The 11,054-nt window shown below is 31.6% G+C and overlaps 3 protein-coding genes across 3 annotated transcripts in view; 2 read left to right on the top strand and 1 right to left on the bottom strand.

Annotated features, from left to right (window-relative positions):
• Positions 1-807: 807 nt before the first annotated feature.
• Positions 808-2,561, top strand: LOTGIDRAFT_166974 (hypothetical protein; the record flags this gene model as incomplete). Its single annotated transcript, XM_009064429.1, has 2 exons — positions 808-945; positions 1,884-2,561. 2 exons carry the CDS (start codon positions 808-810, stop codon positions 2,559-2,561), a joined length of 816 nt encoding a protein of 271 aa, XP_009062677.1.
• Positions 2,562-3,736: 1,175 nt separating this feature from the next.
• Positions 3,737-4,959, bottom strand: LOTGIDRAFT_166973 (hypothetical protein; the record flags this gene model as incomplete). The annotated part of the gene is made up of 2 exons (XM_009064428.1): positions 3,737-4,416; positions 4,545-4,959. 2 exons carry the CDS (start codon positions 4,957-4,959, stop codon positions 3,737-3,739), a joined length of 1,095 nt encoding a protein of 364 aa, XP_009062676.1.
• A 3,834-nt stretch (positions 4,960-8,793) lies between these two features.
• The window catches only part of LOTGIDRAFT_166972 (hypothetical protein), a gene marked incomplete at both ends in the record, with an annotated part of 15,484 nt that continues 13,223 nt past the window's right edge, over positions 8,794-11,054 (top strand). The window contains 2 exons of the mRNA XM_009064427.1: positions 8,794-8,932; positions 10,212-10,380. Coding sequence (XP_009062675.1) covers positions 8,794-8,932; positions 10,212-10,380 — 308 coding nt within the window. The remainder of the gene's footprint in view (positions 8,933-10,211; positions 10,381-11,054) is intronic.

Raw genomic sequence — 11,054 nt, 5'->3', positions numbered from 1 at the left:
AGACTTATAATTGAAATAACTTTCCCTTTTCAGGTAAAAGTTGATTCAATATTCTTCAGACNAAACCCAGGATTTTCATCTAATTCTCAATTTAACGCTCGCAAAGTTCTTCAGTTTATCAATGGTACAGAAAATGTAGAAACTAAAGAATTAGAAATTAACGACGAAAACAGCAAGAGTGATCACTTATATGAAATTAAAACGAGTGGAAAATATATAGATAGGTTTAGAATGTTTATCATTCCAGATAAAAAAAGAAAATCATCTTTCATTTAGTGAATTTCAAATGATATTGGAAACGGAAAGTCCTCCATCAATGAATATCATTAGAAACCCAGTACCACTAACAAAAAATATAAGCAGTTATCAGTTTTTACGAACGACAGACTTTGAATATGTAAAACTATATTTTGCTAATAATAGTTTTTCACTCGAACTTTCCTCTACAATTGATATATTTACCTCAATCGATATTCATAAAAGTCAACAAGATAAAGAATTTATAATATTTTCATCAATTATTGAACGTAATGATGGAAGAGAAGTTGGAGGTATATATACCTGTAGATGTAAAATAAGAATCAATATCGAAAAACCAAAAATTTCAATTCATCAAAATAAGATTAATGATTCGAAAGAACAAATATCCTTAGTAACTGTACAAGTTCTTATTACTTTACCTGAAATAATTATAACAGATAATAAAAAAATAAATAATAAACGTCTTATTGGGAAACCTATTGTTGATCTTTATCACTTTCCATCTTTTGCTATATCAGAAATTCACTTAATTTAATTACCTAAAAAATGGAACTCGAAAGTAGACAAAACTACATGATAGAAAAACAAAATGAACTAAAAGAAAAACTAAAACAATTCAACAAATGCAGAAAAACATGGAGTAGAATCGATTCTTTTTTCAAAACAGCGAGCACAGTTCTAACGGTAGGAGTAATGGTGGCAACGGCAGTGACTGGTGGATTAATGCTTCCGATTATCGTCCCTACTGTATTGGCTGCATTAACAGCCGTTCAAACAACCTCTTGCGGCCTGATTGCTATAGGTTTTACGAGCAAAAAGAAAGCTCATTATAAAAGGAAAACAGAAATTTTAAATACATATCTTAATAAATTGTTTATATTTTTCGAAAGATCGAGAAGACAAGAACATAACAGTTGGAGAATTAGAAAAATTCAATGAAATTTTAGATAAATTTGATGTAGAAATTTCATCAATAAAAGTTAAAAATTCCTAATTAAAAATAGATACTTAAAAAAAGAATGGATAAAATTGAAATTTCAGACGATGAAACATTCATATCAAATGAACTTTTTTCCAATGTTATTGAGCTTATCGCTCAAGAATTTAGAACATTTAACGGGCAAATTGAATTAGATGGAGAGATAACTCAAGATGGAAAATACAAACAAGACATGAAATTTGTAGGTTTTAATACCATGACTTTTGTCAATTTCTTCATTGCGCTGGATGCTTCTGATTGTATTTCACAGGAAAAATGATTTTCCGTAAAAAGAAAGTTCATTATAAAAGGAAATTTTAAATACAAATCTTAATAAATTATTCATTTTTTTCGAGACAAGAACAGTTGAAATATCAATAAAAGTTCCTAGTTAAAAATAGATGCTTAAAAAAAGAATGGATAAAATTGGAAATTTAAACGAACCATTATCTAAAACATATTTTTCATATTCAATTCAATACCTAATATATTTTCAACCAAATTTAGTGAAAAAGATAATGAAGAATTTGATTATATAATTGATGATGTATCTGAAGTTTTTGAAAAAGAGGAGAATGAAATTAAAATATCCTCAAATATGCTTTTTTCAGAATTAATCAAGAGAATAACTATTCTATTTAAGGATTTTAAAATTAAAGGTCAAATTGAAATAAATGGTCAAATAAATCAAGTTGGAAAACACAAACAAGACATGAGATTATCTGGATTCAATGCTCAAACTTTTCAAGCTATTTATACAAAGATTCATGGTATATCTGATACCTCTGATTGGTATTTTACAGGAGAGATTATTTTCCGCAAAAATAATTTTAGAATAGTAAAAAGATCTAAAACTGGCAGAGGAGGTAATCTACTTAAAAAGATAAATGAATACATAGGAGAAAATTGTTACATACCAAGCGATGGATATTGTTTTATAAAGTGCGTAAATATCTTCATGAATAAAGACTTAACAAAGCAATTTCAAGATTTCATCAACAGTTTTCCAAAATCAAACAGAAAAGGAGTCATGACAACTGCTAGAATCTGTGAATTCAATAAGAAATTTAATACTAATTTTCAAATGTATATGCCCAAACATAGACATTTTCAACCAAAGAAAGTAACCGAGGAATTAGATTGGGTTTTTTACTTACACAAAGAACATTTCTGTTTGATAAGAAGAAATAACAAAGCATTGGGCATTAAAGAAATAGAAGATAATTACGATGAAAACGCATGGAGAACTTGTAAAGATGATGACGCGCTAACGTGTTTCGCTCAGTTAAAACTAAACGTTTTTTTCGACCATATCCGTTAACTGTTTATACGCTTGGGATTGCGAAACCTATTGCGAAAAAGGAAACGAATAAAGCCATTCCTTATTGTTGTACTTTAGTTAATTTAGATAAACTGAGGAAAAGGTTAGATGATTATAATAATTATTTAAGTGATTTAAGTGATTTTAATGAGACTCTAGATTTTAAGCCGTCAGATCCCATTTCAGAAGAATATTACACCATCTCATGACTAATATAGTAGAAATATTTGTAGGTACAGATTGTATAGATCAAATGTTACAACGTTTAGGAAAAGTAGATCAGAAAAGACTAACCTTAATTTCCCATAACGGTAGTGGTTTTGACAACTGGATTGCACTTCAAAGCGTTAAAAAACTAACGCAATGTCCACTAGTAATAGATAATAAAATTCTCTCTTCCTTTATCTAATCCATATACAGAAGAAAGATTGCAGAAAAAATGGAAAAGACAGAAAGAAATAATGAGTAACTCTAACTATTTACAAAATATATCTTTCACCTGTTCATTTAAACATCAAAGCACTAGTTTGGCGGCCTGGGGAAATTCGTCTAATCTACCGATGAATTTGAGAAAGATTGCGGATGTAGACATTGCATAATACACCAAAGATAATTGGGAATCTTTAAGACCCGAATGGGTCTCGACTTTCTTATTGCATCTAGAAATTTGGAGTATGCTACTAAATCCTTATAATCGGCAATACCAACAACATCCTCGCCATTCATTAAATCTATTAATCCTCTCGTTAATGTGTATATATAATCTTTCGTATCGATTATAAATTCGGAGGTATTTGGACTAAATCTTATTCTAAAACCATTTAACATTAGCCCCGCTTCATCAATGATTGGTTTAATACTCTTCGGTAAATCTGGGTCAGGGTTTGAAAAATAATGTTTTACATCATCTACTGTCCTAATTATAATACCATGATATTCAATCGCTTTGGGGGGTTCTATAGGAGCTAAGGGTTCTAAAGGAGGGATAAGTCTTTTTTTTAATATCCTCTTGAGATTTTAATATGGGTTGAAATAGAGTTTGTAGATTTTCCGTTAATCCGAGTTGTTGCAATCTGTTATTTTCAACTTGGGTCTTTATTTTATTCTTAGCTTTAATATATTCTCTATTTCTTTTTAAAATATTATTCCAATTATCCATTTTAAAAAAAATAAAATTAACATATGCCGATCATAACTCTTTCACCCGCAGGTTTTCTAGTATTTACAAATACATATCCATGTTCATCTGGGTTTCTCCATTGAGCTTTACAAACCTTTCTAAATGCATCTCTGTCCATTCCGTGGTTTATCGACTGAATGATTTGAGATAAATCTTTATCGTTTAATTCAAATAATAAAAAACAATTTGCTTTTTTTCTAATGAACATAGAATCCATCCCGTAAAAAGATTGGGATATGCAGTGACATTTGTGATGTCTTCCCTTCGTGAAGAATTCTTGTTGAACAGCTTGATTTCTTTGCGCTACGCAGTCGTCAAACAATATTAAGTTCTTTCGTTTGCTATCAATATTAGACAAGTCTAGATCATTAACATTTTTCGTAAGAAAAACTTTTATATCCGTTGGATTCTTTCCTTCGATGTAGTTATTTATGATATCTTTTATTTCCACTTCTTCTTCGTAATATAGAAATAGGTCTTGAACATCTTTCTTTGGTAGATATTCTAAAGCTTTGAGAAATTGATAATACGATTGCTCTGGTGTTGTTGTGTAGATATACAGAGAATCGAAATCTAAAAGGTTTGGTGTTGTCAACATGTTAAAAGTGAGATGAGTTTTCCCAGAACCGGAACTACCGCATATACACATGAACATTGGGTTATTAGGAAATATTTCTGAATGATTAAATTTTTTATCCATTTTTTATTATTTTAATTTGTTCCAAAAACCACTCCATCTCCTTTATACTTTGAAAGAAATATTCCTTCTCCAGTGTGTATATTTTTTAAAAATATTCCATTACCCTTATGTTTGACTTTGACTTCACCCGTGTCAATACTATCTACTAATTTATTTAATCCTTGTTTAACAGTTTTCTTGGTTTCTTCCCCAAATCTTTTTCCAAATTCTTTTATTGTGCCTATCATTTCTCCCACTCCTGAACCTCGTGCCTCCTTTTCAATTGCTAAATTATGTCTGCGTTCTTCAGCGGCTTTAGCATCAGCTGGTTTCTTTGCGTTGGCAGCTTTGACTGCGGCAGACATTCTTCCAGTTGCTACACCCGCCGCGGTAATACCAGCAAATATTAAAGGAAGGAGAGGTAAAAATCCACCTTCTTTTGCGTTCGCGTCAATTCTTTCTAAGTCTATATCGTCTCTGACTTTACAATATTTATATTTATCAATAAGTTTTTTAGTTATGTTGATTTTTTTTACCATTGAAAGTTATTGTAGTTGGTGAAGCTGTTTCAATAGCTTCTATTATTTTCATAACTAAAGTTTCTGCTTTCATTTTTAAGGGTGTATTTATTACTCAATTCTTATCATTCTTCTATCTGCTACTTTAATTAAATGTTTTGCTTCTTCTAATAATAAAAAATAATCTGTTACATCTCCTTGTGTTTTTTCAATATGAATATTTATGTTGACTCCTGTTTTGAAAAGATCTTCTTGGTGAGCTGATAGATCAAAACAGAAGATTGGATGATTAAGTCCAAAATCTACATATTCAAACTGAGGTGGATTTCCAAATAATTCACACATGTTTTTATAGTTTCTATATAATTCATTATAATCCTTTGTGGTTGGATTAATTGTTAAAGGTTGGTTAGGATAATTATCGTTGTTTAATCTTACTTGAATTTTATGGATTAAAGGATCTTGAGTTTGGTTCAATGCCACTCTAAAGACATTATTGTTATTCATTTGAGAATCTGGTAAGTTCTTGAAACCAACTATTAAATATCTTGCTGGTTTAATAGTGTTAGTGATTGGCCACGTGGTGGATTCTCCCGTTAAAGTCATGCTACCTACCGTATTACGATGAAGAAAAACTATTTCAATATCTTTAGTTAATGAGTTGAATATTCTCGTTTCTACTTCAATTGATGGTGTTATTACGGATATGAAAAGTTGGAGATTCGTTATTTCTAATTTTGCATCTGAACCATTCTCTCCAAAGAATATCTTATCGTCGTTGATTTCTCATTGTAGATGAATTTTATATGGTAACCCTATGGAAACTTTTCTGTGTTCCAACAGACCAAATAAAGGATATAATTTCCAATTTACGTAATTACGCCACCTATTATTCTCAACAACATTATTATACTGAAGTACTCGTTTTTCGAATCCATGATTAGCTACTCGTGCTACTCTTTCTATTGTGTTTCGAGTAACAACTCTCACGCTAGCTAAATCAGCATCATTTGCAAGATTTCTCACCGGTTCTTTTAAAACACTTCCATCGCCAACATCGGGTATCCAACCCGAGACTGAATCGAAATCTTTAGGATATAAAACTGTTTTCAACATTGTGTCGAATTCCCAAGGATGTTTGATTGTTTCTATCGGATTTGAACCAGCTTCCAAAATAAAGATGGAAAGAAATTGTTTTCTAACGTTGTATTTGTTTGAGGAACACGATTTTGATTGGGAGTTTCATCTTTAATTTTGAAATCGCATCTGAAATAAGCATCGGAAATAAGCAACCAATTCGATAATGAATTTATTTCGAAGGTAATTCTACCACCATCATTCAATTGGGATTTAGAACCAACAGTGGGTGAGATGATAATATAATCCTCTTTTTTCTTGTTAAACGAATAACGAATCGGATCGTATAATCTAAAGATTGGATCTAGTATTTTATTTGCCATTTTTAAGGTTTAAAATTTGAGTAGAAAATTTCCAAAAAAACATTATTCTAATATGCTTTTTTGATGGAATGTAGGAAATTGATTGAAGGTGTTTTAGGTCTTTTTTAAGTGTAAGAATTTATGAAATGTAGGATGTAAGAATTTTATGAAATGTAGGATGTTTTGCTGTAAGAATTTATGAAATGTAGGGAATTTAGGCCTTTTTGGGAGCTTATATATTGGTCGCATTTTCCCCATGAAATGAAATGGAATGGGGAATCCCCATGCGACCAATCTATGAGCTCATATACTACTGACGTCGTCTCGCACTAGAGGTTTTAAATTTAATGGATGTCCTCTCATATTCAAAATAAGTATGTTACCATAGGGCCTAATTTATGGGACAATAGTCCTATCTCTACCCAATACATTTACAATTCTTTAAATTGAGGTCAATGTGAAGAACCTCTTCTCTGTGGCGATTGAGGATTCAGCGCCGACTTGAAATGTCGAAATAAGTCCGAAAAAGGTAAGCCTACGAGCGAACGAATTTTTTTTTTTTAATTTAATCTTTTTTATTTTTTTGAAAGTCATTGATTTGGGTGGTGCGATATAATTTTTAAAAAAGATATTCATTCAAAGGTCTACTATATAAGATTTATTACATTGCAAAGAAAAATACATGTTGTCTTTGATGGCTGAAAAAATTGACAAGAGAGATCTATATGACTGATATGAAAATTGAATTTTATGATTGTCACAAATATTTTTGGGGGTGCTTCTTTTATCTCATGAATTACCTGAGTTCTGAAAATTACAAAATAAAATATTTGGTTCAAATAAGGCATGTATATGGTTTTGTTTGATAGTAAATTTTGGCTTTAACAAAGGAAATAGATCTAGGTGCCTCTTATTTTTATATAATTCAAAAATAAATCATAGGCATGCAGTTTTGAACTCTGGTCAAAAATTCAGGTGGAAAAATTGTTGAATTCAAAATCAAATTTGATAAGAAAAAAAAAAAATTTAATAGGTCCTTATAATTCTCCCAAACACTCATTCCTGGTTTTGTTTTCATAAGTACTTTGACCAGCATTTCATGGCATCCAACCGAAGGTGAAAAGAAATACAATATCTATAGGGAAGCCCACCTCTATGATTAGAAACTCCGTTAACAGAGACAATTTCTTGGTCTAGACCTCAGCTTGTCACTTACTGCAGAACTGATCGGTCGTAGAGGGCGCAATTTCGTCACTTTCGATACCTTTTTTTCTCTCAAAATTAAAATGTTCTGAAATTCATGTGCGGACAATATGATTTTTATTTCCAAATAAAAATTTCGAAAACGAAAAATCGGATATGGAATTCTCGACGAACAGAAAATTATCTTGGTATGGCCTTAAACAGTATGACAATACACCAATCGCAGCTAATAAACTTAATGCACAACGGCGCATTCCTAACTATGAAGATCTATGCGGGCTTAGTAGGGGCGTCCACCAAAGGTCTCATACCAATCCCACCTGAAGATTAAAGATATTTGATTATCCATTGTAAACTTTCTCAACTTCCGGCACATTGTAATCTTTGAGATTGCAATCGGGGGATCTTTTCATATTAAGACACCCAATATTTCTTCATCTGCAGGCAAGTTTGTCTTGGGAAAAGTGTTCTTGGGCAGTTTATGCAGAAAATTGTGCTCACCATTAACTATTGGTATTAGTAGGCAGTAAAATGACAGTGATTAATTTCGGCTAAGGAATTTTTAAAATGCTGCCATTTGAAATTTTTTCAACCCAGGAAGCTAATTTTTTGTGAAAAGATGACTTGTATAATTGACTTTGATGAAAAGTGTTATCGTTTTTAGAGTTCACCCGATATATCGAACGGTCGTTGTATGTAACAGCTTGCAGCACCATGTCAAATACTTTACAGGTTAAGTAGGGTTAAATTTAGTTTGACAATCTATTTTACCAATTAATATCACCAAATAATAGGCGTAGGAAAAAAAAAGGGGGGAGGGGGGTGGTAATCTCGGGCAGACAAGTAGTGTTTTCGGGCGATGCTAAAAAATAATAATGTTCTGAAAGAAAATCCACCGAAAAATAAAAAAAATCGGGAAATTACCCGAGAACTAAAAAAAAAAAAAAAAAAAAATACAGGAAAAATTATCATTGGATCCAACATTATACCTTCATGATATTTTCAGATTGTTGTTTTGACGTTCATAACAGTGTTTAGCTATAGTGAGTGTTTTGCAATATTATGTGTTACACGTACATTTTTATGAATTACACCTGTGAGAGAAACAATTTTGAATTCAAAATGGCGCCAATCACAAATGAATAAATGCTATTACCTATAGATCTATATCGACTGTTAATTGTGTCTTAAAAATTTACAAACGAATTCACCCATGGCGGTATTCAATTCAAAATTGGAGTGTATAAAACATATACGATTGTTTTTATTTCTGGCAGCTATCAACTTGTTTTTTGGACATCGGAAACAAATTTATAGCCGATATTTGGATATAGAGAAATCAGCATTTATAGGTTTGTAAATAAAATGAATGGAGTTTAACGACATACACTTCTGCTTTATTAGCTATTAAAAAGTGGGAAACCGCATGTGGTGTACTTATCGGGATATCTTTACACACAACACAGTCTGAAGGCATGTGATGGATGCCTTTTTGAAATTAAAAATGGCAGGTTTTATTTTGAATAAGAATATTTGGCATTACAATAACAATCACCAGTATTAAATATTCAACCTTCAATCATACACTTCTTTCGAAATTTTAGGGGTGATAAAGAACAATATTACCAAGTTTTGTCAAAATACGGCAAGAAATTGTGTCTGCTAGAGTGCATCTAAAAATTGAACGCGTTTTACGATTTTCGGGTTTTCATTTTGTGAGTAAACCGCAAGGTCTTATTGTATTGGAAAATCCTATATTCAAATGGGTTAGGTCGTACTTATTTCTATATGAATAATAGCAGTTTGCTACCCACAACACATGGCGGTGAAAACCTTAAAATCGTTTACATGGTTTATCATTTGGAAAGACCGACTTACATGGGAAACGCTCCGCATTTGAGGGACATTCTGCTTTTTTTTGTAGGTCGTAAAAATGTTTTGGCTCTAATTTGTGAAAACTAAACACCAAAATCTTTAACGTATCTGAATGTTTTAAGTGAAAAAAATATCCAGCTGTTAATTTTTAAACGCCCAAATATTTTTAGAGCCGTTATAAGCCAACACCAAAAACTATGTCCAACTGATACATAAATATAATTGCATGTAGTATGCTTTAGAAATGTTTATAATTTATGATGTTTTTGATAATGAAAACTTTTTACATAAAAGTGGAATACTCTTTTAAATCAAAATTCAGTAAGAAAATAAACATGTATGCTAAACAAACAGTCGTATAGCTGTGTACGGAAATTAATCGATATATTCATAAAATGTACTGTCTATTGCAGGTGAAGTCGTACGTTTAAATGGACCAATGCTTGACAATGAGTAGAGGACTAAGAATTAAATTCCTTTTTAAGTTTATTATATTTTCTGTATTAATTCTATGCTTTTTTTATTCATATAACGAAAAGTACCTCAAAATTAATCAAAAATTACTTGTGACCCGTGGGTTGAACGAAAGTGTTTCTGCGTCAACTTATTTCAAGGAGAAACTGTTTCTAAATGATACAGAAAATTCAAGAACATTAGCAAAATGGCCTCAAACGTATAAACCAAAGAACCAAGATGAAAACAGAGAATCAAGATTCCAGCTTGTCGACGATATCAAAGAAACATTTGTATATTCAGCCTTTTATGACGGTCGTGGAAATCCTGTTATAACCGTGATTGTGATTGTAAAGGCAGATAGATTGGATGAAAAGTTAGAGTCAGATAGATACAGTTGCATTGCTGACCCGTCTAAAAAATATTTATCAGCATCTTTAGAATATATCACAGAACCAAATTGGGGTTATAAGTAAGTACTTTTATAGTTGAGTCAACATTACTAATAATCCACTGCTCGCAGCAGCCAACAAAGGCTAATACTGCTACAAGCAGCTAACAAGGATGAAATTAGGCCTAATTAAAAAAATAATATTCATAATTCCATGGTTATACCTGAAACCCGACATTTCTCGTGCCCTATCGAAGCTACTACTGCAGACATTGGCCGGAGGTATCTTATTAGGTACTAATAGACTAATAAGATACTCCAACTAATGCGAGCAGTAGTAGATCATTTCCGAGAAGTGGGTAGTACAGGCTATTATCTGAGGTCACTTATAGTACTGGACTATTGCTAATTGGCCACTGATATTACCGCGTTATTGGTACTGGACCTCTGATAGTTCCTGGATATTGTAACTGAACCTTTTACAATTACTATATATTATTATATTACTGTTTTTAACCGGCTATATTGTAACTAAAGCCATGGCAGTACCTGGGTCGCTACTTATCTACTGATAATACCAGTTTTTTTCGATTCTTCTGATTTTGAATAGGGTTCATCCATGGGTGATTACAAACACCCACACAACGTTTTAGTGTCTTCCCACTTTGCAAATCCCCAATTTGCTCCTACAATATTCCCTTTTCGTCCATTCTCCAGTAACAATAGCCTAGTACTTACAGTGTTCTAGTTATAAT

The sequence above is a fragment of the Lottia gigantea genome (genome assembly GCF_000327385.1).
Source record: "Lottia gigantea unplaced genomic scaffold LOTGIsca_62, whole genome shotgun sequence".
In the NCBI taxonomy this organism is placed as follows: Eukaryota; Metazoa; Mollusca; class Gastropoda; family Lottiidae; genus Lottia; species Lottia gigantea.
Note: the sequence above shows the minus strand (reverse complement) of the source record. Positions and strands in the feature narration are given on the sequence as shown.